General features: G+C 54.0%; 2 protein-coding genes across 5 annotated transcripts in view; one reads left to right on the top strand and one right to left on the bottom strand.

Moving 5' to 3' along the window:
* Nucleotides 1–57: 57 nt before the first annotated feature.
* CORO2B (coronin 2B) lies at nucleotides 58–27,959 on the bottom strand. 4 transcript variants are annotated; one of them, XM_031587891.2, is made up of 14 exons: nucleotides 27,058–27,204; nucleotides 21,582–21,670; nucleotides 18,415–18,481; nucleotides 12,624–12,824; nucleotides 5,015–5,131; nucleotides 4,107–4,256; nucleotides 3,731–3,895; nucleotides 3,428–3,544; nucleotides 3,076–3,180; nucleotides 2,846–2,942; nucleotides 2,314–2,426; nucleotides 1,611–1,701; nucleotides 1,370–1,509; nucleotides 58–908 (listed from the first exon to the last, which is right to left on the bottom strand). In XM_031587891.2, the coding sequence occupies exons 3-14, from the start codon at nucleotides 18,463–18,465 to the stop codon at nucleotides 777–779; spliced, it is 1,479 nt and encodes a 492-aa protein (XP_031443751.1). In that variant the 5' UTR covers nucleotides 18,466–18,481; nucleotides 21,582–21,670; nucleotides 27,058–27,204; the 3' UTR covers nucleotides 58–776. The 4 variants fall into 4 exon arrangements, with proteins under 4 accessions (XP_031443751.1, XP_090005316.1, XP_090005317.1 ...); XM_090149190.1 differs by lacking the exon at nucleotides 18,415–18,481 and adding an exon at nucleotides 27,765–27,959 and having other exon boundaries at nucleotides 59–908; nucleotides 27,058–27,099; XM_090149191.1 differs by lacking the exons at nucleotides 18,415–18,481; nucleotides 27,058–27,204 and adding an exon at nucleotides 27,765–27,959 and having other exon boundaries at nucleotides 59–908.
* The window catches only part of ITGA11 (integrin subunit alpha 11), a 49,848-nt gene continuing 48,958 nt past the window's right edge, over nucleotides 27,070–27,959 (top strand). The window contains exon 1 of the mRNA XM_090149189.1: nucleotides 27,070–27,090. The gene's annotated coding sequence lies outside the window, so the exon portion shown is untranslated. The remainder of the gene's footprint in view (nucleotides 27,091–27,959) is intronic.

The raw sequence follows: 27,959 nt of genomic DNA, 5'->3' as shown, positions 1-27,959 counted from the left end.
AGCAAGGTTTTGCTATCTTGAAAACATTTTATTTTGTCACTAGTCCGTGATAGCATAAATAATAGGCAATGACAGCACATGGAACGTAAAGATGGGGATGCGTCGGGTATGGGGCACAATGTAAATTAACAGGGAGAAACCATTGCACAGGTAGTGCTAGGCAGCTCAGCGACTTGATTTAGTGAAAAGAGAGAAACTAGCAGTATTTGGTGTCTTTCTGTGCGCTAAAGGCCTAATTCACAACCTGTGATTGTACACGTGTGTGTGCTGTGCCCTCATGCCCCTGCCTGGGCACCCGCACTTGTCCAGTGACAAAGGAGGAGGTCAGGTCCCTCCGTGGAGGGGAAGGAGCAAAAATCCCTCTCTGGTTAGGACATCCAGCTGTACTGCTCTCAATATTTTTCTTTCTTCTAAAGGAAACGCTGTGCGACCACGCACACAAATAGCATTTGCAGCTCCCGTGCTGTGCTAACCCAGGTCCAGTTTAGCAGCCGAGGGAATCTCTGTCACGTTTTGCATAGGAAAAAAATTAATAGCGAGGAGCCACGGTGCCTTCCTGCAAGCTCCAGGGCAGCCAGTGCACTCAGCTCCCTTTGTGCTGGAGCTGCAGCACGGCTGCATTGAGTGCAGACGAGGCAACGAGGACTTGTTTCCAGTTAGCAGTGGGCTCTTGGCAGGTCACTTGACTTCTGGCTTGTATTCTGTGTAAGTGGATACAATAAAATTAAAGAGCGAGTATAAACAAAGAGAGTTTATTTATAAAACGTCCCTGGAAGTTAATTATTCTTCGGGCTGTTGCGTAAATTCTTCAGCTCCAGCTGTAGCTGGCGGATCCGAATGTCTTTCTGCGAGAGCTCGTCCTTCAGCCGCCGGATCTCGTCCTGCTGCCGGAAGAACATCCGAAGGAGCTGCAAGGAGATGGGAGCGGAGCTGCAGCAGGGCTGCTGCATAACCTCCTGCTTTGCAACCCTTCTGTTTTCCAACCCTGTTGCTTTTGCAACTCTGCTGCTCTTGCAATGCAACGGCAGCAACGCACTTCCTCCTTGCTAGGATTGGATTTCCCTACCCTGTGCATGCACTCTGCAAGAAAGCCAGCTTCCTCTATGTTTCCCCAGCATTTCCTAGTGTTGTTCCAGGAGGATTTAATTAAAAGAAAAATCAGGAGCATCACGCTGCTCATTTGGGTGCACCCACCAGGTTTAAAGCAGGGTGCCCCAGGCTGCACGGAACGCACAACTGTTTTGGGACTTGGAGCAGAGAGCCAGAACGCAGCAGCTGGTTGGGCTGCAGACAAACCTTGCCCCCAGAACAGCCCAGAAGGACCCAAAGAACCACCCTGGGCCCATGGTAACAGCACGGTGCTCCCCACCTCGTTCTCAGTGCGGGGCGGCACGTTCTCCAGCAGGTCAATGCCATTCACCACCACGCTCTTCTTCTCCCTCACTGGTGCCTTGAAGACGATTTTGGACGTTCTCTTGTAGCCCTCCTTCAGCGACATCAGGATGGGGTCTGGGGGCAGAGCAGGGGCTGAGTGGGGGCTGCTTTTGGGGCTCCCCCCACAGCCAGGACTGAGCCACATATGCCTGCAGGGCTGTGGGTCATTCCTTTACCTCTGTTCACCCCACTCAGCCACTCGTCTGGTGTGAGGGCCGGCTCCGTGCCTGGGGTCATGGGGTAAATGTCCTCTTGGTACGTCTCTGACTGCAGAACAGGGAAATAAAAGCACCAAGCTCCATAAAGGATCCCATCCATGCACTGCAATTGCTCCCTCCCTCCGTCAGCGTGCAATAATGCAGCCACGTGGCAGCATCCAGGAAAAACAACAAACTGATGTTTGCTGTGCTGAGTCAAATGAGAAGGAAAGCATCCCAGGGCTGTGCACTGAGCTCATGCTCTGCAAGGCAGCAATCCTGTGGCTGTGCAGGGCTGTACAGGACTTTCACCTTTGTCCCTGCCCAGTGCCGCACTGTGGAGGCCACAGGATGCATTTGGTCTACAGCAGGCAGAATAAATAAATGTCAGCCATCAGGATGATAACAGAGCTGGAAAGTTCCCAAAGGGCCCTGAGCTCTGCTCCGGGCTACAGCACTCAACTGAGGGCTGATGGATGCTGAGCATTCGCGCAGCAAAAAGCAGCAGCCAAGGGCAGAAGTGTGCAGAAATGCACCTTCTGAAGATGTCCCCATCTTACCTACAGGTCAAAATCCACCCACTGGGAACTGTGTGTGTTGGAAATGTTACCATTGGAAGGTCCAAGGCTGGACCAAAGAAGACCCACCTGCTGGATGGGATGTCCCCCCCTATGGCACTCACCCTCCTTGGCACAATCATGGAGATGGGCTCGATGAGCCCCTTCAGGGTGACCAGCTTGTAGAAGCGGAAGACCTCACAGGCAGACACATCCAGCCCATGCTTCGGCATCACCCCTGTGAATGGTGAGTGAAATAACTCCCCCTGTAACAACCCCCAGTGCTGCAAACACTGAGACCCAGCCAGCCAGGACCCTGAAAGGCTGTGGGTCACATCATTACAAGATCCACGTGTGGCTGAATGCATCCCAGTGGGGCAGAGTGGGGCTTTTGAAGGGACAGGGGGAAAGGGATGAGCAGCTTTGATTGAGGAACAAGTGAGTGCTCCTGGCAGGGACCCAGGCTTAGCATCAGCGGAAGGAGACACAGAAATGGGACGCTTTGGGTTAACCCTCCATTGGCTGCCCCATGGCATCCAGCCCCTCCCCCCATGTCTGCTTTGCAGGATGCATCTACCAGCATTATTTCATTAAGCACTCCTGCTGTTGACCTTCTGCACAGGGAGGCTCAGCAGCGGGGCGAGCTGCCATCCTTACCCAGTCCTTTCTGCGGGGCTGGGGAGCGAAACTCCATCAGGTAGCTCAGGTAGGGCTTCTCTGAGCCAATCTCATAGTACCGAATGTTGCCGTCACCCTGGAGTGAGAAGAATGAGATTAGTGCTGCACAGATCATGCTAACATCCCCTGGCCCCATCCTGGAGGGGATTTGTTCTGGTGTTTGCAGCACCAGTTCCCAGCATTGCCGTGCCGGCACCAAGCCCACAAACCTTGCCAGCTAAATACAGCATGTGAGTGTCTGCGTCGTAGAAAGGGAAGAGCAGCCCTGAGAGCCCATCGATCTCCTCCTCAATGAGGGGCATGGAGAGATCTTCCTGCACAATAGGAAAAAGTGCTTTTAACTGTACAGCAATGGAGATGTCACAGGATTTGTATTGCACTGGGATAAGCCCAACACCTTCCAACATGGTCACAGAGGTTGGAGATGCTCCCACCCAGGGATGCAGAGCAGGGCATCCCCAGTGAGGATTGCCACGGGCAGGGCTCTCCCAGCCCCCCGATCTGGGCACTTTGGGGCCACCTTTTGCTGTGGTACCCTGACAGGGAGTCCCAGCCACCAACCTGGTCCCAGAGCGCGATCTGCCGTGTGTTCCAGCGCGAGACCCCGGTGGTGAGCAGCCGCTTCGTGCTGCCCAGGAAGACCACACGGTTGACACGGTGGTTCTTGCAGCTGGCTTCCTGCAGGACAGGGCAGGAGATGAGCACCGCCAGGGAACCACTGCCTTCCCCCAAACCACCCACCTTCTCACCTCCATTCCTATTGCTGCCTGCTCTTAGCTTCTATTGCGTCCCACCCAAAGGGCTGTGATGTGACTGGGGAACTGTCCTGTGCCCCCATTTGCAGACCCTTCCCAGATCCCTCACCTGCAGCACCCGGCCGGAGCGCGGCTCTACCACCCGCAGCTTCTTGTCCTTGCAGGAGGTGGCCAGCAAGCTGCCATCTGTGTTGAAGGACATGCAGAGGATGACATCTGTGTGGCAGTCGATCATCTTGACGGGCTCCCCGATGTCCAAGTTCCAGATGAGGACCTGTGGAGGGGATGAGGCTGCATTTTGGGCCATCCTAAAATTCATCTGGGTGCTGAAACTGCTTGCTCATCACTTCCAAAGCCCTTAGCCCATCTTTATGGGGTCACCACTCGTGCAAAACCAAACCAACGCCTACAGGAGGGTGCAAGGCATGGTGCATGGTTGCATTTCGGACACCAGGAGCTCCCTGCATGTGGTTCCCTGGGCTCACCTTGTAGTCGTAGCCGGCGCTGAAGAGGATGTTGTTGGTGGTGGGGTGCCACTCGACCAAGCCAACGCGCCGGCTGTGTCCATACAGCTCCAGCACCGCCTCCGTCATGTTCCTCTTCAGGCCCCCCTCTGGGATTTCCCATATCCGCACCTGCACAGGACACATATTGGGTGGTTGTGTCCCCAGCAGGAGGGCAATCCCCCCTAACAGCGTATAGAAGTTATCATCTAAGGTGGGAGACAGCTCCCCATGATTCATGGCCATGATCTGCATTTCTTCCCCATTGAAAAGTTCCCTTGACAAGTTCTCAGTTATTGAAAAATACCAATATGTGGAGCTGAAGGAGAGGACGAGTCATTGGGTGACAGCATTCAATGAGATGCAGTGTCTTTGTGAGCTGCCAAAAACTGGGTCACCCCAAAGCCTGGCTTCTGCCGCGCAGAACGGGCCACGCTCTGCCCAGCTCCCTTGTAGAGCCTTTTTCCTTTCCATTATACTCTTTGGGATGGACTTGCGCGCGTCCAGCAAATAAGGGGGAGGCAGATGTCAGCTGATTCAGATGACCTGATTCAGTGTCCCCCCAGTGGCAGAGCTGCCCTTGGCTCACACTGCTGCATGCACCAGGACACGAGCGCAGCCGCAGCCCTGCGGTCTCTGCTAGCAGGAAGGATTAATAATAGCACTGCTGTTGGGCTTGCAAAAAGCCATCACTGCGCACAGCTGTGCAGGGACACAGAAAGAGCAGCACTCAATGCCACATGGCTCAGGGGACAGCAGAGGGGCTGATCACCAGCAGCGGCCCCTACACTGATGGCACACAAGCTGCAGATGTGCACAGTTTGCCATACAGTTTTCCTATTGCCCACTCTTCGCTTGCTGCACCATCAGCAGGGCAGTGCACCACTCACCGAGGTGTCCTCAGAGCATGAGGCGATGATGTTCTCAATGAAGGGGTTCCACTTGATGTCGAGCACATTGCCCTGGTGGCCGCAGACTTTGGGGTAGTTTGGCTCGATCCGGCCTGTCTGTGATTAAAAACAGTATATTGAGAAAGAAAACGTAGTAAAACAGCTCTGTCTTTTTAAGGCTGGAGCCCTAGCAGGAGGCAGCCCCTAGCTCACCAGGATGCTCTTTCCCCGGGGAGGCTCAGCTGAACCCTGCAGACTAAGAGGTTTTTGCAAATACAGGCCTGTTCCACATGAGCTACTGCACCACCAGTGGGGGGGGTTTGGTAAGAAATCTCTGTATGACCACTTGAAATCACAGGCAAATTGCTGGGACTGGAGAGGCACCAACCTAAACCCTGGGCAGATCAAACATGAGGCGAATCAGGAAACAGATGGTATTTTCCTCCCAAACTTAGCAAGTAATCTCAACCAAGGTCCACGTGCCCATGATATTCCAGTTATCAAATCCCCAGTGACTTTAGGAGCATGAACTCTCTTGCTTAATGATGCCAATAATGCAGCAGCTATCCCAGGCCAGTTGATGTGCTCCTTTCACGTGGATGGAAACCCTTCAAGACCTTTCAAATGGTCAATACTTGTCAGCTGGGTGAGGGAAGCTGCAGCAGAAAACAGCACACAGCTCTTGGTACAGCCTGATGATGGTTCCCATTGCAGGTTGGTCCTACAAACCCCAGGCACTGCTGCCAGAATCAGTCATAGAACCATGAAGTCGTAGAGTCAAAGTCATAAAACCATAGAATCATAAAGTCATAGAACCATAGAACCATAGAGTCGTAGAACTATAGAACCATAGAACCATAGAGTCATAGAGTCATAGAATCATAGAACCATAGAATCACAGAGTCATAGAGTCATAGAATCATAGAACCATAGAATCACAGTCATAGAGTCACAGAACCATAGAGTCATAGAGCTATAGAACCATGGAATCATATAGTCACAGAGCCATAGAACCATAGAATCACAGAACTACAGAGTTGTAGAACCATAGAACCATAGACTCATAGTCATAGAGTCATAGAGCCATAGAACTATAGAACCATAGAATCATAGAGCCAAAGAACCACAGAACCATAGAACCATAGAGCCAAAGAATCATAGAACCATAGAATCATAGAGTCATAGAGAAAAACAATCATAGAGCCCAAGAGCCATAGAATCACGAAGCCAAAGAACCACAGAATCATAGAATCAAATGCTCCTCCAGCCGCACCAGGACCCCACAGCCCCTCCTCCAGATCCCATTCTGGCCCTTTCTGCACCCCTGGCACCCAGGAGGAGGTGGTGAGCTTCGGAGTGTGCAGGATAAGTAGGTCAGCGCGACACAGCCACTAAATATTTCATGGCCCTCCCAGCTCTGACCTTTCGGAGTATCGAGCTCCTGGCTTCATTTAACACGAACAAAGGAGCGCAGGCAGGATAACATGCTGCATTTTAAGGACCCACAGCTCAGGGCCATGGCCAGGAGTGCTCTGAGCAGCTGGATCAGGCCCAGCGGCTCCCTCTTGCACCGTTGCTGCCAGGAGGATTTATTTGAATTAATTTGCTCTCAGGAAGACCCGGCCTGCTCATTGCAAGGCAAAGCAAGGCTGCTCACAGGGCCCAGTGCCTGCTTTCCATCTACCAGTGGTACTGCCTGCTTGCAGCACGGTGGTGCAGAAAGCCATTGCATGAGGCACTGGGAAACATGAGGGAAAATGAAGCGTGTGCACTTCAAACCCCAGCCCTGCAGCTTACTTCAGCAGGCACAAAAACAAGCATTTCAACTGGAAGTTGCACCAGGCTGCTCTTCACCACGCAGCCGTTGCAGCCGTGTCCCCCTCCGCTTCCCTTTGCCCACATCCCAACAACTGCACGCACAGCAGCGACCCATAGGAAAGGCTTCAGCTATGCATTATAAAGTTTTGTTGTGCTCAGTGGCAAAACCAGGCAATGGGGCACTGCCCACCACACCAGAACTTCAGGGGGGGTCTGGTGTCCAACCAGACATCAGGGAACCCCCTGGGCTCTCCATGCTGGGAGCCAGCAGCCGAGGTGGAGCACAGGGGATGCAACCATGGCAGTGCTTCATTAGCACTGAGCCTGCAGCCCCCTCCCTCCTGCCATCTCCTGGGAATTAATGGGATGCACAGCGCTGCTTGATGGGTTATTACATGGAGCACGACAGCAGACATCACCTCCCCTCACAGCTCACATTATCCAGCTTCCCCCCATTTCCCTGTTTGCAGGACGTGATTAACGCAGTGTCTGGAGCAGGGATGCATGCAGCAGCTGCTGAATTCCAGGACGGAGCTTTTAGTTAATATGCAATCCCTTTAATTCTGAGCAACCAGCTGAGTAATTTCCTTTGCAAAGTAGATTTGATGGGTTTTTGTCAGAGTACATTAAGCTTCCAGGAGGACAGAGCAGGGTTGGTTGCCGGTGATGGTTTCTGTGCAAGGAGTCAGGAGTTTTAATTAAGACCAATTGAATACATGGAGCAGCAGTGGGCCGGTTCCCATGCCCAGGGCACCTCAGAGAGGGGAAGGAGCCTCAGGGGGAGTGGAAGCAGCAATAACAGTGACAAAAAGAGAACAATAATTATAAAATCAGGGATTCAGGGCAGAGCTTCCTGGGCGGCCTCTCCTGAAGGCACCTTGTCAGTGCTAAACCGCAGTGAATCCTAATCCTGCTCCGAGGCTGCATGGATCCCACACTGCCCAAAGCTCAGTGACCCAAATAGCAGCTCCTTAATACCGGGCTCTGCCTCCAGGCTCCAGCACTTTGGTGTTTTTCACAGCAGGGGTTGGAAGGAGCCTTGCACAGCTGCTGCAGCAACTGGGCAGGAGCGCTTTGTGTGGAGAAGTGTTCGTGTGATGCTCACAGAGAGAAGGGGCAATAAACAATTCCTGCTTCCAGGAATGGCTTGGATGGACCAGGGGCACACAGAGCTCTGAGAGGGATGGACACATGGCACCAGGATGGACAAACAACCCCAGAATGGTCACATTGCTCCAGGACAGGGATGATCATCCTGATGGGAAAATCCTTCCTCCTTGTTGAGGCTCTGCTTCCAGCTCCAGGACAAGGGGAATTTTCTCCTTTCCATCTCCTCCCCCTGCACTTCTCTGCTCTCATGCAGCTTTGGGGGATCAGGGAGGGCTGCCTGAGCCACAGGGATTTGCAGGGTTTCCTCGGAAATCCTTGAGTACACACAAGTCTCTAGTGGCTGAGATTAAGAGTAAATACGTTTGCTGCTGCCTTCTTTAGAGGAGGTCTCTCCTCCTTGAGAAGAGAGGAGAAAATCACACCAATTTTGCTGACCTGGGGCTGATTTCAGTACATGCAGAGGTGACCGCAGCTGACCCGAATTTCATTAGGAACCAGTTCCACCTGAGACAGCATAAGCAAGGCAGAAATGGGACAGATCCTTGGCAGAGACCCAGAACAACCATGGGAAGCAGTGCTCTGCCAGCACCAGAGCTGGGGGCTCAGAGAGCTGCAGGCACTGCAGGGCAGCACGTCTGCAGTGGGGGTCATCAGGGCAAGGAGAGAACTGGTCACTGGGCAGCTTGGGCTCTGCTGGTGATGGCACTGCACTGAGAGGCAGTGATTGTGCTGAGCATTTGCTCAGATCGTTTCCCCAGAGGCCATTCCCTTATGTGCGTGGAGGGATGGATGCCACTCGTGGAGATGTTTCTGTCCAACAGTTGGATAAATACAGACGCCTGCAGGCTTTCCCTTCTGCTCTGTGCAGCCTCCAGCACCTGTGCACCAGCAGCCACGTCCCTGCATGGCCAGGGCCATGGGAACCAGCACTGCTCAGGTCCATCCTCCTCCATCCTCCTCCATTCTCACTGCAGTTACCAGGTGCTCAGCATCCCCAGCACCACCCAGGGCTGACGGCTCCTTTTATTTGCAGCCAAGCCATGCAAAGTGGAGCAGAAGAAGTAACCAGCATTGCTGCTTAGCACTTTTGCCAGGATGAAGGCTGAAATATCAGTCACTCCCCCTCCTTGGATATAAATACATTTATAGGCTATAAACGTCCATCTCCTGCCCAGCCTCACTGCAGCACATCCATAATCTGTATTTTGGGTAACAACTACTTCTCCAGACACAGCAGACCCAGAGCCCTGTGCTCTGAAGGCCAAATTAGGGCACACAGGAGCTCTGACAGCACTTTGCACCGGTTCAAAGCCACAGCTTTGCCGCAGCAGTGTTCACCTGCGCCATAAAAGCAGCAGCTGGAATCGATCTTATTTAATTAAATAGGCAAAAACCCACACAATGCTACCGTTAGATGGGACGACGGGCACTAAAATCAAACCCAAACCCTTGTTTGCTGGGCACCCAGGACGGGGTTTCTGTTTCAGCCGGCAGAGGGTGCAGGCAGTTGTGTGCAGGTCGGCTCCCCGCCCCGCTCCGCCCGCCGCTCTCTGGGCACTGCGTGCGGCAATGCTGGGACATCGCTGCCACCAGCCCGGACTGCTGCCTTCCTTCCTTTCCCGTCTCGAGGATACAAGGAGATGGCTCCTTCAGACCAAAATCAGGTTTGGAAAAATCGACAGAAAACCAAACTTGGACGAGAGTTCCAAGTCCTGAGCTTTTAGGTAGAAAAAGCCCTCAGGGCACCGCTTCATATTGAAGAGAAATACTGAAATTCATGCAATTTTCTCTGCAGAAAGCCCCGAGGAGCAAGCAGAGCATCCTCGTGTGGAGTAACCCCTTCCCTGCCCGGCCACCACGAGTGGCTGTCCCCACGGCAATGCCATTGGCACACAGCTGAGCAGATGCCATCGGGTCCCCAAGCCAACAAAGGCAGAGTGGGGGCAGACAGCTGCCCTGGGCACTCTGCCTGCTGCTCCGCTCAACAGCTGTCACTGTGGTTGGGGATAGGATGGGAATGGGATGGGGGGCAGGATGGTGGGATACAGCAGGACTGCTCCCAGGGGCTGCAGGAACGGTCCACCCACTGAGCTCTTCCTTACAGTTTGGGTTATGGGCAATGCAGAAACATCCTGGGGTGCTATGGGGCCATTCAGAGCTCAGCACGAGGGATGGATGCCCGTGGGCAGTGGGGACACAGCTAAAGGGGCAGCACAGACTGCAAGCAGCAGTGAGCAGCAGCCCTGGATTCTGGCTTCCTAAATGTAAACAAAGCCTCCTCCTGTTGTGTGAGCTTTGATTCCAAACCCAGAAGATGCAAAAAGGCTCTCAGCTCTAACAGCACAGTTAAGCCCATTATCCACCAGATGAAGGAAAAGAAGGAAAAGAAATAGAGGAAGAAGAAGGAAAAAAAAGAAGGAAGAAAAGAAGAAGAAGGAAAAGAAGAGGATGAAGGAGAGGGAAAAGAAGGTAGACATGTCACTTCCAGCATTTCTGGGATTTTTATACAACCCCAAATCCCATTTTTCCTACTGCTCTGTGGCTCCATCTCGCCCATCATCCACAGCCCTCCTTCCAGGATGAAAGAGGGAGGTGCTCCCAGAAGAATACATGGGATTTCTTTCCTTCCACAACTTCAGCTTCTCTGAGCGCCAGGTCAGGCCTGGGAATGTCTGCACATTGTTTGCTCACGAGGAGGGTTTGGCTCCTGCTGAACACCCAAAGGCTTTCAGTTGCAAGGAGCTGAATTTCTGGTGTGCGGAGGAACATATGGCCCAGCGTATGCAAACACATTGGTGCTCACAGCACAAAGCAGAGCATTTTTCTGGGGAAGATTTCTGGCGAGAACAGAGGGCAGAAATGTAAAAATAAAATTTATATTAAAAAAAAAAAAGAAGAAGAAGAAGAAGAAGAAGGAAAAATGGCAGCAAATCAGACCCCAAGTAGATGCGCAGTATCTAGGTTACCTTAATTATGTTCAGCTAAATATGGATGCCAATTAATTAGATGGCTGCTGATTTCCAAAGAAAATTAGTTTACTCTTAATGAGCTAATCAGCTCCTATTTAAGAAAAATAATGAAATTATTAGGTTGTACAAAGGAGCATGCAGCCATCTGACACGGAGAGCCGAGGGTGCTCCAATGGGGACCATCCGGCAGCAGCAGTGCGCCGCAGCGCTGGGCTTCTCTATGGGCCAACCATCCCTTCAGAACAGGTTGCAAGTGACAGCCTGGCATTGTGCTCCATTTGCCAAGAAAAAAAGTGAAAAAAAGAAGAGTAATTTGCTGGCAAATTAGGGTTATGGCTCAGGTTTTGGGATGGCCACATGGGGCGTGGATGGGTGTGCTCTGAGCTCGGGGCGCAGGCAGGAGGCAGCGATGCAGCTCCGCCAAAGCTCCTTGTTTGCAGAATATTAATAAGAGTCAAGCTGTGTGCCGCAATTAAAATGCTGATTATGATTTCTTCCATCTGTAGCTGATGCTACTCGGGAAATTAAATAAAAAGGAAGGAGAGATGTGGATGTTACATGGGGAAACGTCTGGGAGAGAAGCAGCCGTTGCCCGCAGCTCCGCATCCTGCACTGTGCTCCCAGAAGGCAGTTTTGGGGAATCAGCTGAATTTCCAAGGGTTTAAAATTGCATGAACGGGGGATGTGTAGATTGGTGTGGGCACTCATGCAAGAAGCGGAGGGAAGCTTCAGAAAGCACGGTGCTGCAGGGGGAAGGAGTACGTGCTCTGATCGCGTCCATAGCACAGAAGTGTGCCCTCACCCCAGTGGCAGGATGGAGAGCCAATGTGAATGGAGGAGTGCTGATGTACTGGCATATTTTTGTTCCTCCTCATCCTCCCCTAGCTGGCTCTTAACAATGAGGTGACGTCAAAAATGGCATTTCTGGAGCTGTCAGGTTGCTGCTGCAGATGAGTCACGGCCAGGACCTGTGCAGACACAGGCTCAGCTCGGCTGTGCTGGCTGAGGAAGCAGAGCTCGTCTGCAGGGCTTGCGTGGGGATTTTGCAGCAGAAAACTCAGGTGCAGAGCTGTGCTCCCCCTATCTGGCTGCGCAGAGCACCAAGCTTTGGGGTGGAGCCCATGGGGGTGGGATGGGATGGGAGGGGGTAGGATATGATAGGATAGGATGGGATGGGATGGGAAAGGAAATGATAGGATAGGATGGGATGGGATGGGATGGGATGGGATGGGATGGGATGGGACGGGATGGGACGGGACGGCGTGGCGTGGCGTGGCGTGGCGTGGCGTGGGAGGGGAGGGGAGGGGAGGGGAGGGGTTGGAGTGAGATGAGATGGAGTGGGATGGGGTGAAGAGAATAGAATACAACAGAGTGGAGTAGGGTAGGGTAGAGTTGGGTAGAGTAGAGTGGGATGGAATGGAATGGAATGGATAGAATAGAACAGAATAGAATAGAATAGAGTAGGGTAGCGTAGAGTAGGGTAGAGTAGAGTAGAGTAGAGTAGAATGGAATGGAATATTTTCAGTTGGAAGAGATCTACAAAGACCATGGAGTCCAAATGCTGCATTTTCTTCCTAAAGAACAAATCCAGCTCCCTAAGGCAACCATAAATCCTGACTTTGCCGCAGAAGAAGCCCCACCAAGGAGATCAGAGCCGGGCACGTGCTGCAGGAGGACAGCTGGGATGCTCCGAGCAGGAGCAAGGCACTCACCTGCTCCAGTGGGATGACGAGGAAGGAGCCGCCGCCGGCACTCTCGGTGACGATGGCGAGGAAGCGGGCGTTGACGGCGCAGAAGTGATTGTCGTGCACGTTCTTGGTGATGGGGATGCCATCGAAGCAGTGCTCCCTGCTCGCCACCTTCCCGTAGACATTGCGGAATTTGGAGCTGCGGTACTGCGGGCGCCATGACATCTGCGGGGCAAACAGCGCCGTCAGCATTGCCGCCAGCAAAACCCCCTCGTGCTGCTGTTCTCCAGCCCCTGTTGGGCAGTGCTGGCTGCACCACGGCCGCTGCTCATTGAAGCGTGGCCGGGCAGAACTGCGAGCACAGCACACCGAAAAAATATTGGGGTTGTCCCCGCTGCAAGATGCAACTCCCAAAGGGCACGGAAAGGCTCTGTGCTGCTGCAGAACTGCGGGCGATCGCCTTTTCAGCATGCACCTCTCATCGAGGAGACAGCACTACCACTTCATGTGCGTATGACAAAGGAATTAAGGCTTTTAATGCGATGACTTGGAAATGGATTAGGCCAAACCACATGAAAGCATGCATCGGTGCAGAAGGAGAGAGCGCAGAGTGAGCGAGCAGCAGTGAGCTGTGGGGCTGCATCTGACTGCCCTGCTCCTTTTGCACAGCTCTCCCCTTGCATTCCCCACTCGCCCCACTCCCTGCAGCAAGCTGCACACACAGACGGGAGGGCAATACCGCTTTTGCCGACCACTTTGCTTTTTGTAAGTAAAAAGAAAGCTGCTTTCAGCTCCATACGAACACTCGGAGCAGCCTTCTCATAGCTACTGATAAAGGCATGTGAGCATACATTTAATGCTGGGTCACCTGCAGTTCTCAGCATGGGGCAACCCCAACAAACATCCCCGCCACTGCAGGGGCTTCCCCCAAGCACAGTACTGTGGACAACCCAGAGCATGGCATGCAGGAGCAGCATCTCCCAAACAGGAGGGAAGAATGCTTAGAAGTATAGGCAGCAGTGTTTCCATCTCTAACACAACAGGCTCATTACCAGGCTTAATGCACGGCTAGGGGCACGGGGCAGTAAATCTCCACCTGCATGCCCTATGCATCGCAGGGCCAACAGCAGGAGGGATGCAGCAGTGAATCCTGCACCCAGCCATCACACCAGGAGCTGCATTTCCCAGCCCCGCAGCACCAAGAGCATCCTCTGGAGGATGCGTGGCCAGGGTTGAGCATCAGCCCTGAACCTGTGCAAAGTCAGCCTCGGGAGGTGGGCACACAGGTTGGCTGGGTTTGCGCTCCGCAGCATCGGAGGCAGTGCTGCAAGGGAACGGGATGCAGATCCTCGGGGATTTACCCCACAGTGAGAGCAGATGGACTTTTTATTTCAGGATGGAAACGTTTCTGCTGGGGAAAAAATGCAGACTCACAGAGCGCTGTGAATCGGTGCCAGATCTGCCCGAGCGGTCGGAGCACGGCAGGCGAGGAGGAACCCAGCACAGCCCAGGATGCTTCTTTCAAGAGTTCCACTACATTTTATCTTTTCCTTTTGCTGAATAGATGAGTTCCCATTTTGAAGCTAAAGTTAACATCTTTATATATAAAGTTTAAAAAGCACACAAAATGTCTTTTAATAGCTTTCAAGCTCTCTGCTTGCTCCCTGGGTGAGGCTTTTCTCCCATTCCTGCCATTCCATGCCACTCTATTCCTATTGCAACAGAACCACAAATCCCACCCAAAGGCCGTTTTCTCCCTATCTCTCTGCTCAACTCAGCTGTTTTTTTTCGCATCTCCCCACTTGGGAGGTTGTGGAAAGAGGAGCTCCTGATCCTCCTGCATCAAGCTCAGCTCAACGAGCTGCTGCCAAATGAAGCATCACACCCCCGAGCTCCAAGGTGCACAGGGATGCACCCCACGCCACCCGCCCCAAGCAGCGATACCACTTTCAGGATTTTAGCATTTTTGCTTTGCTCTCATCTCTTTGTTCTTTCACCCCAAGCCGGGCGTGCCTCCATCCCACCCTGAGAGGAAGCAATCGGCTCGAGAGCGCTTTGCTGGCCAGATCCCCAGCGCCATTCCTTCACCCTCAGTATTTCCTGCAAACAGCAGCCAGAAGCCCCAGGGCTGCAGACAGCCCGGAAACGGCAGCAGAATGTCGGGAAATGTCTGGGGGCTGCACAGTGCCCCGCTTCCTGCACATCCATTGTTCTGGCAGCCAGCGAGGCTTCCCTGCTATAGCAATAGATCTTCATGCTGTGGGGTGATGCTGAGGTCCCCACACTGCTGTGCTTTGGGGATGTGGATGGAGGGGGGATGCGGTGACTTGGGGTACCCTGGAGCAGCAGGGAATTGCAGCTGGTGGGAGGTTCTCATGCCATTGGAACCTTCGGGATCGGAAAATAAAAATCTCAGCATCTTTTGCTGTGCTCCAATGGCCTGGGTCAATGGAGATGCTCCCAGTGGGGGCCCAAAGCCGTTCCTCATGGGGATGCAGGAGGATTTTCCTGCAAAAATGAACCAGAGAGATCTTCTGGCCAAGAAAGGAGCCTTTTCCCATTGCCCTTTCCATCTGTCAGGCTCATTCCAGGGTGAGGAAGCAGCAGCAGGGACAAGGATGAATGGGTGGCCCCACAGTGTGTGACCCCCAACCAGGACAGAGTCCCCCAAGGCTTTAGGTCACACACCTCGTGCTGGGAGCATGGCAGCCAAGGGGCTGTAAGCAGGGATGTATTCCCAACAAAATACACAATTTCAAAAGAAACACCATTTTGCTATGGAAGATTGTTGCCCACCAGTCCGATTTCCCAATTTCCCCAACAGGATGAAAACAACCTCCAACCCCACAGTCTGCACAATGGGGAGGAAAGCAGCCCCTGCCCCAAAGGATTTCAACTCAATGGAGACAAAGGAAGAGGAAACGCTGGAAAAACCTCACAGCCCCTCTGCTTCCTCCTGGGGTGGTGGGAGCTTTGCTCAGGATGGAGCACACAGCACCTCGTGTCCCACAGGACATGGGTGCTCTGGCAGCAGTGCAGCAGTGAGCACTGGGGAAATCCCCCCAAGTTCACACTGAAACATACCATTTCCTTCCTTCCCCTGGACTTTCAGCCCTGGCTTGATGCCGTTTCAGGCAGCCGATGCTCAGAGCCAGACAACCCCACTAAATTTAGCAGCCACGTGCAGCATGCCCTGGCCATCACCTGCACTAAGCCACAGCATCCCCAGAGCCCTGCAGCAGGTCCTGGCCCTGCACACAGCTCTGCAGAGCCAGGAACACTGCTGGGAGCTGTTACCCACAGCGGCTGTAACCCAACGATACATAATTCTTAGGAAACTGTCTCTTGGAGTCATTCTATACATTCTGCTGAGGTGAATGGGCATTTTATTTTTCCACCTCGATAGCTGGGAGGTGTTACAAGAAAGCTGCTGGGTTTTTGGAGCTGTCTCCACCCATCTCCCAAATTAGAGCAACGTGCCACCATTCCCAAGGTTTGCTCCAGCTCTGCATTGTTCTTGGACTCTGATGCTTTCTTTCATTGCAGAGCCCCTGCCTCGCTTCAGGTTGAGCAGAACTTCCATGAAAAACACTACGGAGCACTTTGAAGAGAGGCAGTGAAATAAACCCCATCCCCAACCACGCTGCTCCTCCGCATCGGCTTTAGGCCTCATGGAAAGTTGGAAATCTCTCTGCTCTGCTCCAGCATTTGTCAGATCATGGCAATGTTTTACTTCTTTAAATACTTGAGGGAAAGAGCACGTCCCAAAATCCCACTCTGGGAGGAGGAAACCTCTTTCATAACAACAGTTAGAGCAGGAACCAGGCACGGCTGGAGCAGATTCGGGGAGGTTTTGGTGGCTCCTGTGGCACTTTGTGAGCAAAAAGGACATCGATGAAGATGCACCCTTAGGAGAAACCCTGCCTTGTTTGGGGCACTTGTTGGTGCATCATTTTTGTGCCAATCCCCAGGAACAGAGAGTTGGTAAGCACACCCAGGTCCATGGCACAGCTGCCATTAGCATCTCACCCCACCATCACCCCACTGCACAGATCTGTGCAGCAGATGAACGGCAGAAATGTAGGTCAGGCAGGGGGGGATTTTCCATACACAGCAGTGCTGGATGGAGGCACGGACATGGAGGAACCATCAGTGGCAGCATGCAGGGAAAGGACAGGCAGCTTCCTCTCCCACAACATTGCCTGGTCGACACTTTGGGGCTTTACAGAGCTGTGCTTATCCTGGTGCTGTACCATGTGTTGTGGGCCAGCTGGGAGCAAGGAAAGGATGAGTCTGTGCAGGAGCAAGGAGCACAGGGAGCATCTCCAGCAGCAGTTGCATTAAAAATAAACCAAAACGACACACAAAGAACCTTTCTGTTTTCCAGGCTTTTCTGTTTTCCGGGATGAAAAGCTCTTCTGGAGATGCTGTGCCAGGCTCCCCTGCAGCCCCACGTCAGCTGGCGGAGCGCGGCACACAAAAGCCCATCACCCTGGGAACAGCTCGCTGGGTAATGGGAACAAGGAGCGAGGTCCAGCCCCTGCCTGGGCACCCATCTGAGCTCCTGGCAGCCCCAGCCTTTGCCTACCAACAGCAGCAGGGCCCAGCTCTTGTCTCCGTGGGTTTATTTTTAAATGCGTCTTTTCAGGCGTTGGGAGTCTTGGCAACAGCAGCTGAGGAGCAGAGCTTGTGCAAAGAGCTCAAATGCTGCAGTGGGCAGTCACACAGCAAAGCCTGCCGTCATCCTTTAAAGAGCTGTGTGTCCTCTGTGCTGCTCGGCCTGCCTGCACCGTGAGGTTCTCACGGAAAGTAATCAAAGAAGCATGGAACCATTAAGGTTGGGAAAGACCTCTGAGATCCCCAGCCCCATCCCATCCCACCATGCCCACTGTGCCCTGCAGTGCCACGTCCCCATGGTTCTGGAACCCCTCCAGGGATGGTGACTCCACCACAACCTGGGCAGCTGTGCCATTTCAGAGAAGAAATGTTCCCTGATATCCAACCTGACCCTCCCCTGGCACAACTTCAGGCCATCACCTCTCACCACAGGTGCATCAGCATCAGGATGCAGAGCCTCACGGTCAAGGAAGTCTCAGCCTCTTCCCAAGGGGCTTCCCAAGCCCCTTCCCCTGTGCCCAAAGTGTACATACTGGCCATGGATTGAGGTTGGCAATCCCTAGGATAAGCCAGTGGATTCCTTCCATTTGGAGGGGAAAACACAGGAGCAGGAGGGAGGTGGGTGGGACGGGATGGTGGCACACCATGCCCTGAGCTGCATCCACCTGAGCTCCTCCAGAGCTGCTCCGTGCACAGGTAGGATCTGTGGTGTCGGAATCCACTCTGTGCAGAAGAGCTCGGAATTACACAGCACTGTGCTGATAAGATCCCGGCTCTGCCTACGTTACTCATCAAACGCTTATTGTTCCTTGCACATTAGATTAGAGCTAAACAAACGCTGATCTTAATCTCTTCAGTTCCCCGATGCTTCTCAATTCAACCTTGAAAACGGCTTTTGTGCACATTAATGGCTTTCATGCTAACGAGGCTCAGCGAGATTTAACATTTCGCCACATCCGCTCCTCATTTTCATGACAATCCCGACATGGAAAGCAGCGCGCATTGCAGCGCATGATGTCAGGCAGCCCCGAGCACACCGGCGGGGAGAAGTGCCGGGAATGGAGCACAAACGGAGCACATCTTCGTGCAAAGGGCCCTTCCGAGCCGCTGCTTCTGGGGCCGGGCTGCCCTCGCTGTGCTGCCGTTTGGATGCATCTCGGTCACAGCCTTCTCCAAATGCCCCGCGCGGGACACTCACCAGGCTGCCGTGCTTGCTCCCCAGCACGCTAGACTTGTGCAGGTCCCTCATTGACTCGACAAGATCTCTGTGCAGAGAGGGAAAGCAAAAACATTCAATTCGCCAGCCCGGGGTTTGGGGCTTCCACCAGCAAACCCCACACAACCCCTGCACACCCCGGCGGACTGAGAGTGGGCATCTCCCGCTGCTCTGCCCCAGCACACGGGGGGGTCAGTGCCCTCCGCTCCCAGGGGATGCTCTGCACACTTTGGGTTCCAGCCCTGAGCATCCCCGGTGATGTGGCCACAAATGTGGGGGTGTTGGGGGAGCAGTGTGCGCTGCTAGCTACTTTCTTCTAGGGAACGAAGCGATCCCAGCACAGAGATGGTTTCAGCTCTGAGCCCAGCCCCAGGAAACACCTGTGGGCTGCAAGAAACACTGCAATATGTGCACTGAGCAGGGCCCGGAGGAAGCACACACTGCTACAAAGCAGGCTCACAGCAGCAGCAGCAGCTCAGGGCACAGGCTGCATCTGCAGAGCGCATCGTGGCTGAAGGTTGCATTAAAATAATAATAATAATAATAATTAGGGATTGGTGTTAAATGCACTGTGCTTTTATCATGGGGTTTTGCAGAGCAGGAGTATCAGTGTTGGTGTGGCCTGGCTGCCTCCATCCTGCAGGGCTGGCATCGTTATGGCACCAAGCCCAAAGGCGATATGAGGGTGCTGCAGGAAGAGCGGTCCATGCTGGGATCCCAGCACATGGCTGGGATTGCTCTGCCCTGGCCATGCACTTCCATGTGCATCAGCATCCCCATGCGTGGCAGCATCCCTGTGCACATCAGCACCTCTACTTACATCGCATCCCGGTGCACAACAGCACTGACCACCATCCAATTTCATGCACATCTGCATCCCTGTACCCCAGCAAACGGGGGTAGCAATGGCAGAGCTGCCCCAAAATGCTGTTTCCAAAGTTGTGCCACAGAAAGGGGTGTGCATTCAATAGCTGCCAGACCAACCTCACCCAGTGCCCCCAACACCAGCAGGCATGGCCACAAAGCCTCCCCAGCAGTGCCCTGAGCCAGCAGCAATGCTGTTTGTATGCGATGCTGTGATGATATTAGTGCTGGGGGTAGGCAGAGGAGAGACCAGGGAGACTCATCTTACAGACATGAAGGATTTATCCCATTAACACAGCCTAGGCAAAGCACAAAATGAACATTTCTGAAGCAGTATCTGCCAGACGAGTTTTTTTTCCAGTTTGGAAGGAAGTGCCTGGGATTTCCCTCGAGCTCAACTTGTCAACAAGTTCTTCAATCCAGAGACCACTGGCTGCATGGGAATGGTCTCCACACTGCTGGGAAAGGCTTTCCCCTCCGCCCCCACCCGTCCTTCTGCACTTTCCATGCACTTCCCACATGGTCCCAGCCCGCAGCCCCCCTGGGGCTCCATGAAATCGATCCATTTGCTACAATCCTGGCATCCCCGTGACACCCTGCTCAAGCTCAGCATCCTGCCAAGGCCCCTGAGCTGCCCGTGCTGGGCTGTGTCCCCACATCACGTGGTTGAGCCCAGGGCCACCGCAGAGGGACAGTGAGAAGGGACACGTGTGCAATCAAAGGATGCGATGGAGCTAACCCAAAAACATGCTGATGGCAGCACTACTACAGACCTCCAGGCACCCCCAGGGGGTCACCCCACATCCCAGACCCCAAAGCATCACTGTGGGGCTGTGCCCCCTCAGAAAGCACTCTGGGCCCCATGCTGGGAAGGAACAGCAGCCCCACGCTCATCCATGGTTCATGTAAACAAGCACAGCTTTCCTCCCACTCTGTTTCCCAACTCCTTCCCACCCGGCGAAGGCAGCGGAAATGTTTTGATGCAGAACAAAGGGACGGGGATGAGGGCAGCGCCCCGGGTCACTGCTGTCCATGGGACTTTGCCCTTCTCTCCCTGAGCTCACAGCTCCGCGCAATGGGGAAAACACAGCGTGCTCGTTCCCAACCTGAGAGCTTTTTAAGACATTTAAAGAGACTAAATGCTCTTTCCATGTAATGAGGACAGATTTCACAGCAGAGCCAGCAGATCGTGTCACACATCACCCAACACAGAGCCAGGAGCCTCTGTTACAGCAGTTCTTCCATATTCAAGGAGAATGAGTGGGGCCACTGATGTGCCAAGAGAAACCCTCCAGTGGGAGGGAGCCATAAATCCATCCCTTGCTCAGCTCTCTGCTTTTTGGTTAGGGAGAGCTAGAAAGTCATATGCATTGGTGGGAAGGTGAGAGAAGGGCGGGTTGGAGAGACTGCTTGGGAAGATGCTATGGGATGAGGGCAAAGCATTGGGGTAAAAGGGAACTGCTGGGAGCTCTGACATCAGTACCCTCATGGCTTCTTGCTGAGCCCCAACTTTGTAAGAGGAATGAGCCCAGAAGGTTATCTGTGCTGCAAATGGGGCTTTGCTACAGCAGGAGGGTGCAGGGGGTTGAGCAGCACAGGCCAAGAGACCCCACGGCACTGAGGTCCCTGTATCCCCACACCGTGGTCCTGGACAGCTGAGCTGCTTCTTCAGAAGTTTCCCCCAGCAGAGGGGCAACATTTATCCAAAACAAAACAAAACAAATAGAAAGAAAGAAAAACAAACGCTATCTTCTGAATGCTTCATGCTCCAGAAATGTCCCGGCCGTGCAGGGAAGTGCCAGCGAGCGCAGGGCTGTGGGAGGCAGCACAGCCCCCCCTGCCAACCCACACCAGACAATCCCAGCCTTGTGTGTGGGGATGGGGGGGACGTCCCCAGCAGCAGAATGGAGCTGCCTTGCTTGGGGCAAACAAGGAGCCCTCACTGCTGATCTCACAGCATCCCCACCCTGTGCTTTTTGCTTGCTCTGCTGGAGCCTCCACTCTCGTTTTTGCTATTGAGCAGACGATGCTGCAGCATTGGATTTCGCTGCAATCAATACAATGATGGCAGCAGCCAAAGCTCTTTGCTCACAGGGAATCGATCCGCAGCCGCGCAGCCCCCGAAAGGCGCCGGCATCCATCAGGCTCTGCCCACAGGGATGCTCAGCACACACTGCATCCTGCTCCATCAGCAAGACGTTCTGCCAAAATTGGCTGTTTCCACCCTCTCTGATCTCCCCTTCCCCCTCCCCCGACCCCATAGGTGTGGGCACAAAGCTCCTCACCTGAGCTGCTGGGCTCCGTGGGCTCGTGGGGCACCTCCTGCCACCCGGGGCTGGCACAGGGCTCAGGGGGTCACGGGCACTCCTCGATCCTGGAGGAAGGGAAATGTCAGTTATAGCAGCACCCACAGCCTACAGTCCCCTCCCAGCTTCCCATTTGCAATCACTGCAAAGCATGAGGCAACCCTGCAGCTTGCAGTTCCCCACCAAAAGGTCAAAGCAAATGATGCCCATTGACCCTGGAGGTAAAAGCACATGGTTGTCAGATTGCCAACCCTGCACACGGCCTGAGCACAGCAAGGTGGGCTTGGGGAGCTCTAAAGAGATGGACACTGTTGGGTGCTGATGTTGGGGAGCACCTCCAGAGATACTTTGTGTGCCTGGAGCAGTGCTTGTAGGCACGGAGTGCAGGGAGCAGAGCAGTGCTGTTCCATCCAAACATCCCCACAGCTGCAAAGGGACCTCATCCCTGCAGCCCTAAGGTCTGGTGTTCGGTGACCATCCCCATCCTGTACTCCCAGGGTCCAGTTCTCCAACCCATCCAATGGCCGTTTGACCTGGGAACCAGCCTTCAGGTCCTGCCCATTAGCAAACCCTGGCAGCACTCACTCAAATAAGAATATTAATGGGGCTGACAGCTGGAGGTCAGTGCAGGAGGGGCCAGACACCTCCATACGGGCCGACAGCTTGCCTGGGGATTGGCACAGCAGGGTGGCGGGGGGAGAAACCACCCCATGCCAAGGGGAAAACCCCACACTGGGGGCTGTGGTGGCAGGGACCACATGTCCTAATGATGAGCAGCTCCCCGTCCCCAAGCAGGGGCTCTGCTGTGCTTGTCACCTGCCTGGATGAGACCCAAATCTGGGCTCTCTGCTTTCCGCAATGCAAGCACCACCTCAGGTCCCAGCCGTGCTCTGTGCTCTGCCACCACTTGGTGACAAACAAAGGAGGGAAGGAGCTGTGGGAGCCGAGCTGCACGCTGGGGCCCTTCCAGGCTGTGAGCGATGCGATGCAGATTGGTGGGGGCTCCAGCAGCTGGCTGCAGCACGGAGCTTCTGCCTGCTGCCAGATTTCTGTAATTGCACACTGACTCGGGAGATAGGAATCCAGGATCCGGCTACTCCATGCTCTCTGCTTGCAGGATAATGAATCGAACTATTCATCATTTGATAAAATTTCCATGAGAAGAAGAAGGGGGGGGAGGTGGGGGCTGTGACCCCGCGTTGCATTCTGCATGGTATGAATTACAGCCCCCAGTGAGCCTGCTGGCTGCAGCCAGGCCACGGCAAAGCCCCAGATTAATGCTGCATTGAATCACAATTAAAACTCATTAAAAAGCCATGGGCCAGAGGAGTTGCCTTTGATGAGAGTCATGCTTCTGGAAATGGGGAGCTGCCATTTTTAGACTCAAAGCTGTCCCTTATATGTGCTCCCGGCCCCCAGAAACCCCAGCAGCACTGAAGATGAGTGAACACAACACAGAAAGGAGCACGTTGTGCTCCATGCAGCACTGTTGCCCGTGCCCTGGCACTGGCTGGGAGCAGTGCCATCCCATCCCTCCTTCCAACACAGTTATAGGACATCCCCCAGTTTCCTCCAGGACTCCCCAGCCCCTATTCCCTTTGAGACGACTGCTGGCAGCGTTACTCGTGCTGTTTCTCAAAGCTCAGACAATACTGCATTAAATGTGGCTTTTAGTGAACTGTCTGCAAAGACCTCCTGGCTATTTCTCCAGAGACAACGTAGAGCTGTGCTGCCCAAAGCCCATTTCTAACACAGCCCATAGCACAGCCCCGTGCCTGCAATCAAATCTGCATCCATTGAACCAGCGTCAGCTCTGCCATGGGATCAGCATTTGCCCCAGGCACTAAAACTGCCCTTAATGACAAGGGAGGACAGTGCCACTCACCACGAGGGATGGCATTGCCATACTCCCAGCCTCCCAATTAAGGCCTCTGCGTTAATTACTGGTTGACCATGTTCAGTTGCATCGCTCAGTCACTATCTTAGATCACGACAGATTGTGGATGCAATTTCCTCTCCGGGTTTTTGGTTTTGGCTTCATCTGCTCATGAACTAAGAGGATAAGCTGTTATCTAAGCAGCGTAGCTTGATGACTAATACCAATTAATAGATAATAAAGCCAGAGGAGACCATAGGATAACTACATCTAATGCATGCCACAGGACCTCCCAGACTGCATCCTATTTAAACGGTGCCCTTTAGAAAAACCTCCAGTCATTTTAAAGCTATCTTTCCCAAATTAACGCTCCCTCGGGCCCTCGTTAATTTGTGTTCATGGTTAATTGTATTCCAGCCTTTTGAAACAGCTTCAGGCAGAGGGTAGGAGCAAGGAGCACCACACCAAGCCGGCCCCAGCCATGCAGGGTGTGGGGTTATCCAATTCCAGATGAGCACAGCTTTCCAGCAGTGCCCAACTTGCAGCAAAAGCCCTTTGTGCATAATGGATTGGGACTGTTTGTCTGCTTGCACGCAACAGACTCAAGCCCCAGACTTCACCTAGGACTGCTGATCTATAGCAGGGATGAATTTGCCCAACTCCTGTGGCACTTCTCATGTTGATGGTTCTTACTGCAGGGCCTGGAGAAAGCAGAGCTCATCTGAGGGAGCGTGGCACAGCATGCAAGGCAACGCAGTGCAATGAAACACAATGCAATGCAACACAACAACACAACGCAATGCAACACAACAACACAACACAATGCAACAATGCAATGCAATGCAATGCAACACTGTGCAATGAAACACAATGCAATGCATCACAACAACACAACACAATGCAACAATGCAATGCAATGCAACACAATGCAATGCAAAACAACACAATGCAATGCAACACAACACAATGCAATGCAACGCAACGCAACGCAACGCAATGCAACAACACTATGCAATGCAACACAACAACACAACACAGTGCAATGCAATGCAGCACAACACAACACAATGCAACACAACACCATGTAGCACAATACAATGCAATGCGACACAACGCAGTGCAACACAATGCAACACAACACAACAACACAACACGGTGCAACGCAACACAATGCAACCAACACAGTGCAACTCAATGCAAGATTCCTGGCATTTGGACAGATCCCCAGGCAAGGAGATGTGGGCTCTTCCTGCATTTCAATCCATCGTTCTCCATCCTATTTATAACCTGACTAAACTCTCCTGGGTAGAGCACTCACATTCCTCACCGTGGGAGGGAAGGGGGTGGCTCAGGATGTGGATGAAACCAGCTCGTTCCACATCCTGACAATGCACGCCTCACCCCCTCCTCGCTTTCCCCTGCTCACCCCCACTCTCAGAAGAGCCTTTTGTGCCTCTCCATGCTGGGTTGACTCCAAGATCGCCCTGCCTGCGCTGGGCACCTGGACCTGCTCATCAAACAGATTTTCCCATAGACATGAATTGCAAAGTTTGCCCAACGTTTCCCATTGCTTCTGTTCCCAGCAGCTCCTAGGAAGCAGCCCCAGCGTGGGAGGAGCTGCTGCAGGAACGCTCTGAGGGAAAATCCCCACAGCACTGGGACTCATTGGACACCTGCACTGGAGAGGATGAAAGGATCCCTTTGCTCTCCTCCCCACAGGGACACAAACACAATTCCCAATCTCTAAACAATCCGGAGCTGTCCCCCACGTCACCTTGATGGCAGCTCCCTGCAAGCAGCCCAAAGCACACAAACAGCAATCTCCTCTCCCACGGGTGTTTGTTTGAGTTTTTTGCTATTCCTACATCCACACAGCCTGAGATGAGCCGTGGCTTCAGGTCACATTTGTCACTGCAGTGCTGGGTCTGTGCCCTGACCTGCTGAAAGCCCCTGGCACTGATGTCACAGCAGCTCCACAGCTCTTTGCCTGCCTCAGGACCATCCATTCTGCAGGAAACAACACCCATGGAGTGCACTGGAGCTTTACAGTGCTTTGGTGAAGGCACACATTGTGCACACGGTGTGGATCTTCCCAGCATACACCTCTGCTCCCTGCAAACCACCAGCACATCCCTCGCTGTGCTACCGAGCATGCTCTCCTTACAGCCCGGCCTTTTCTCTGAATGAATCTGTTTGCACTTTGGAAATAAATGAATAAAAAATCTGCTAACGAGCACGACTAATTAATCAGCTCGCCTGGATGTGCGACTCCTTAACCGCAGCCCTGCTCTTTCAGCCTTGTCGGTCAGCCCATCAGTTCTTGTCTCAGCACCCACAAGAGCTGGGAACACTTTTTTCCTCCAGCATCCACAAGTGCTGCTGGCTTTGTCCAGCTGGCAGCAAGAGCAGGACGGCAACAGCGCGGTGCGCATGGCAATGGCCGGCAACAAACGCTGGTGCCAGCCCAACAAAAGCAAAGCAGTGAAACACAAGTTATTTGTTAAGGACTGAGACGCAGGGCGGGGGGTTTCCTCCCCCTCTGTCTCTTCACCAGCATCAGCCTGGAGCTGCTTTGGGCTCTTTGGTCATGAGCAATGTCCCCATCACTCTTGTGCTGGTGTGCGTGCCCCCACCACGTCCCCCTCCCAACAGGAGGCACTCAGACAGCAAGCAGGACACGGCTGCTGTGTCTTCTCCCTGGATACATCCCACATGGGGGTTCAGTAGGTGACCCCCACCCCGTTTGCTTCCACTTGCCATGCAAGGTTTGTTAGCTCAGCACCGCACCACTCTTTGTGGCAATGGCCAAAGCTTTGTCTGGGCCTGAAGCAGAGCCCAGAAACAGAGCTGTAGTGCTGCACAGGGCTGAGAGCCCCCACCCCGGCACTGAGGCTCCAGCCTGGATCCCTTTGCTCCCAGACCTGCAACATGGCCCCAGTCCCAAACACACAAATCACAGCACTGCAGTGGGACGCTGCCCGGACCCCCAGCAGCAGCACCCAGCACAGCTCCCTGAGCCCACCGTGGGACGGGCTGAGTGGCAACTGCTGCTCCGGGGACACAGGGAAATCATAGGAAAGAAAGACCTTCCTCCTCTGCAGCGATGTGGGGAAGCACCTGGGGCTGCTGCAGCAGTTAAGGGGCAGATCTGGGGACCGAATCCCCGCAACACTTCCCTGAGCACCGGGAAGCTTTGCTCAGGATGGGTTCCCTCCACCACCTCCGAGCCCCCTGCAGCCCGCCGCCCCTCCAGCCGCTCCCTGACCCCCCTCCCCCCCCCCAGCCCTTTTCTACCCCCCCCTCCCAAGCCCGCAGCCACCTGTAGAGATCCGGGCAGCAGCTGCCGAGCAAAGCGGCTTAACGGGGCCGCGTCGGGGGGATGGATGCTCGCAGCCACCCTCGGCCACCGCCTTCCCTCCCTCAAAGGGTTAAAACTGCAGCACCGCCGCCAGGGGCCGAGCGGAGCTGCCGGGAACGGTCGGGCCCCGCTGCCCCCCGGGCCCGGAGAGCCGAAATGGGAGCGGGGAGCTGGGGGAGCATCCGCGGGGAGAGGTGGCTGCGGGAAAAGCGGCTCCTTACCTTTGTGACAGTCATGCAGAGCCGAGAGGAAGGGTGAGCGAGCTGTCCGGGGGGGTAGGGAGGGGGGGGGGAGGGGATAACGAAAAAAAAAAAATAGAAAAGGGGAAAGAAAAAAAAGAAAGAAAGAAAAAAAAGGGGGGAAAAAAAAAAAAAGGAAAAAATCAAACAGGAAGGCGGTGGGTTGGTTGCTTTTTTTTTTTTTTTTGCTTTTTTTTTTTGCTTTTTTTTTTTTTTTTTTTTTTTTTTCGCCTGAGCGAAGCGCGGCTGTTTTTCCCCGCAGATCACTCGGCGTCAGCGGCTGCGGGCGGCGGCCCGGCCAACCCAACCCCTCCTTCTCCTCCTCCCTCCTCCTCCTCCTCCTCCTTCGCCCGGCCGGGCGATGTGGGGCGGCGGCCCCGGGGGGCGGCTCCGAGCGTTCCGAACCGGGACACCCCACGGAGGGTTCACCCCAGCGGCGGGAGGACGGGGCCGATCTGATGTGACGCTTGGATTTAACGCTTTGCACGCCGAACTGCCCTGCCTCGGCTGCAGGCACCTGCTGCGCACACCCCACACCACCCCCCCGTCCTTCCTCCGTGTACAGAAATACACGCGTGGGGAGCGCAGCTCAGCCCCCGGCGCATTAAAGGCAGCGCTGCGTTCTGCCGTGCCCACCCGTGGCAGAGCGCTGCTCTCTGTGCGTCCCCCCCGCCTCGTGCCCCGCTTACCGCCCAGCGGTGTGCATGGGGTGGGATGCGGTGGCTTTCCCCTCTCCGATGCAATAAGAGTAAATGCCGCTCTCTGGGCGCCGGGTTGCGCTTGGAGCTTCTGCAGGAGGATTTTGAGCACGTTCGATATCTCACTGTCGGAGCTCTGTTGTAGGAGCAGGGCTGCAAGGCTCGCACTGTGCTCCTGGTCCCCCC

This window comes from Phasianus colchicus, chromosome 12 (genome assembly GCF_987193195.1).
Source record: "Phasianus colchicus chromosome 12, bPhaCol1.hap1.1, whole genome shotgun sequence".
Taxonomy (NCBI): Eukaryota; Metazoa; Chordata; class Aves; order Galliformes; family Phasianidae; genus Phasianus; species Phasianus colchicus.
This window is presented reverse-complemented; position numbering and strand designations above follow the sequence as displayed.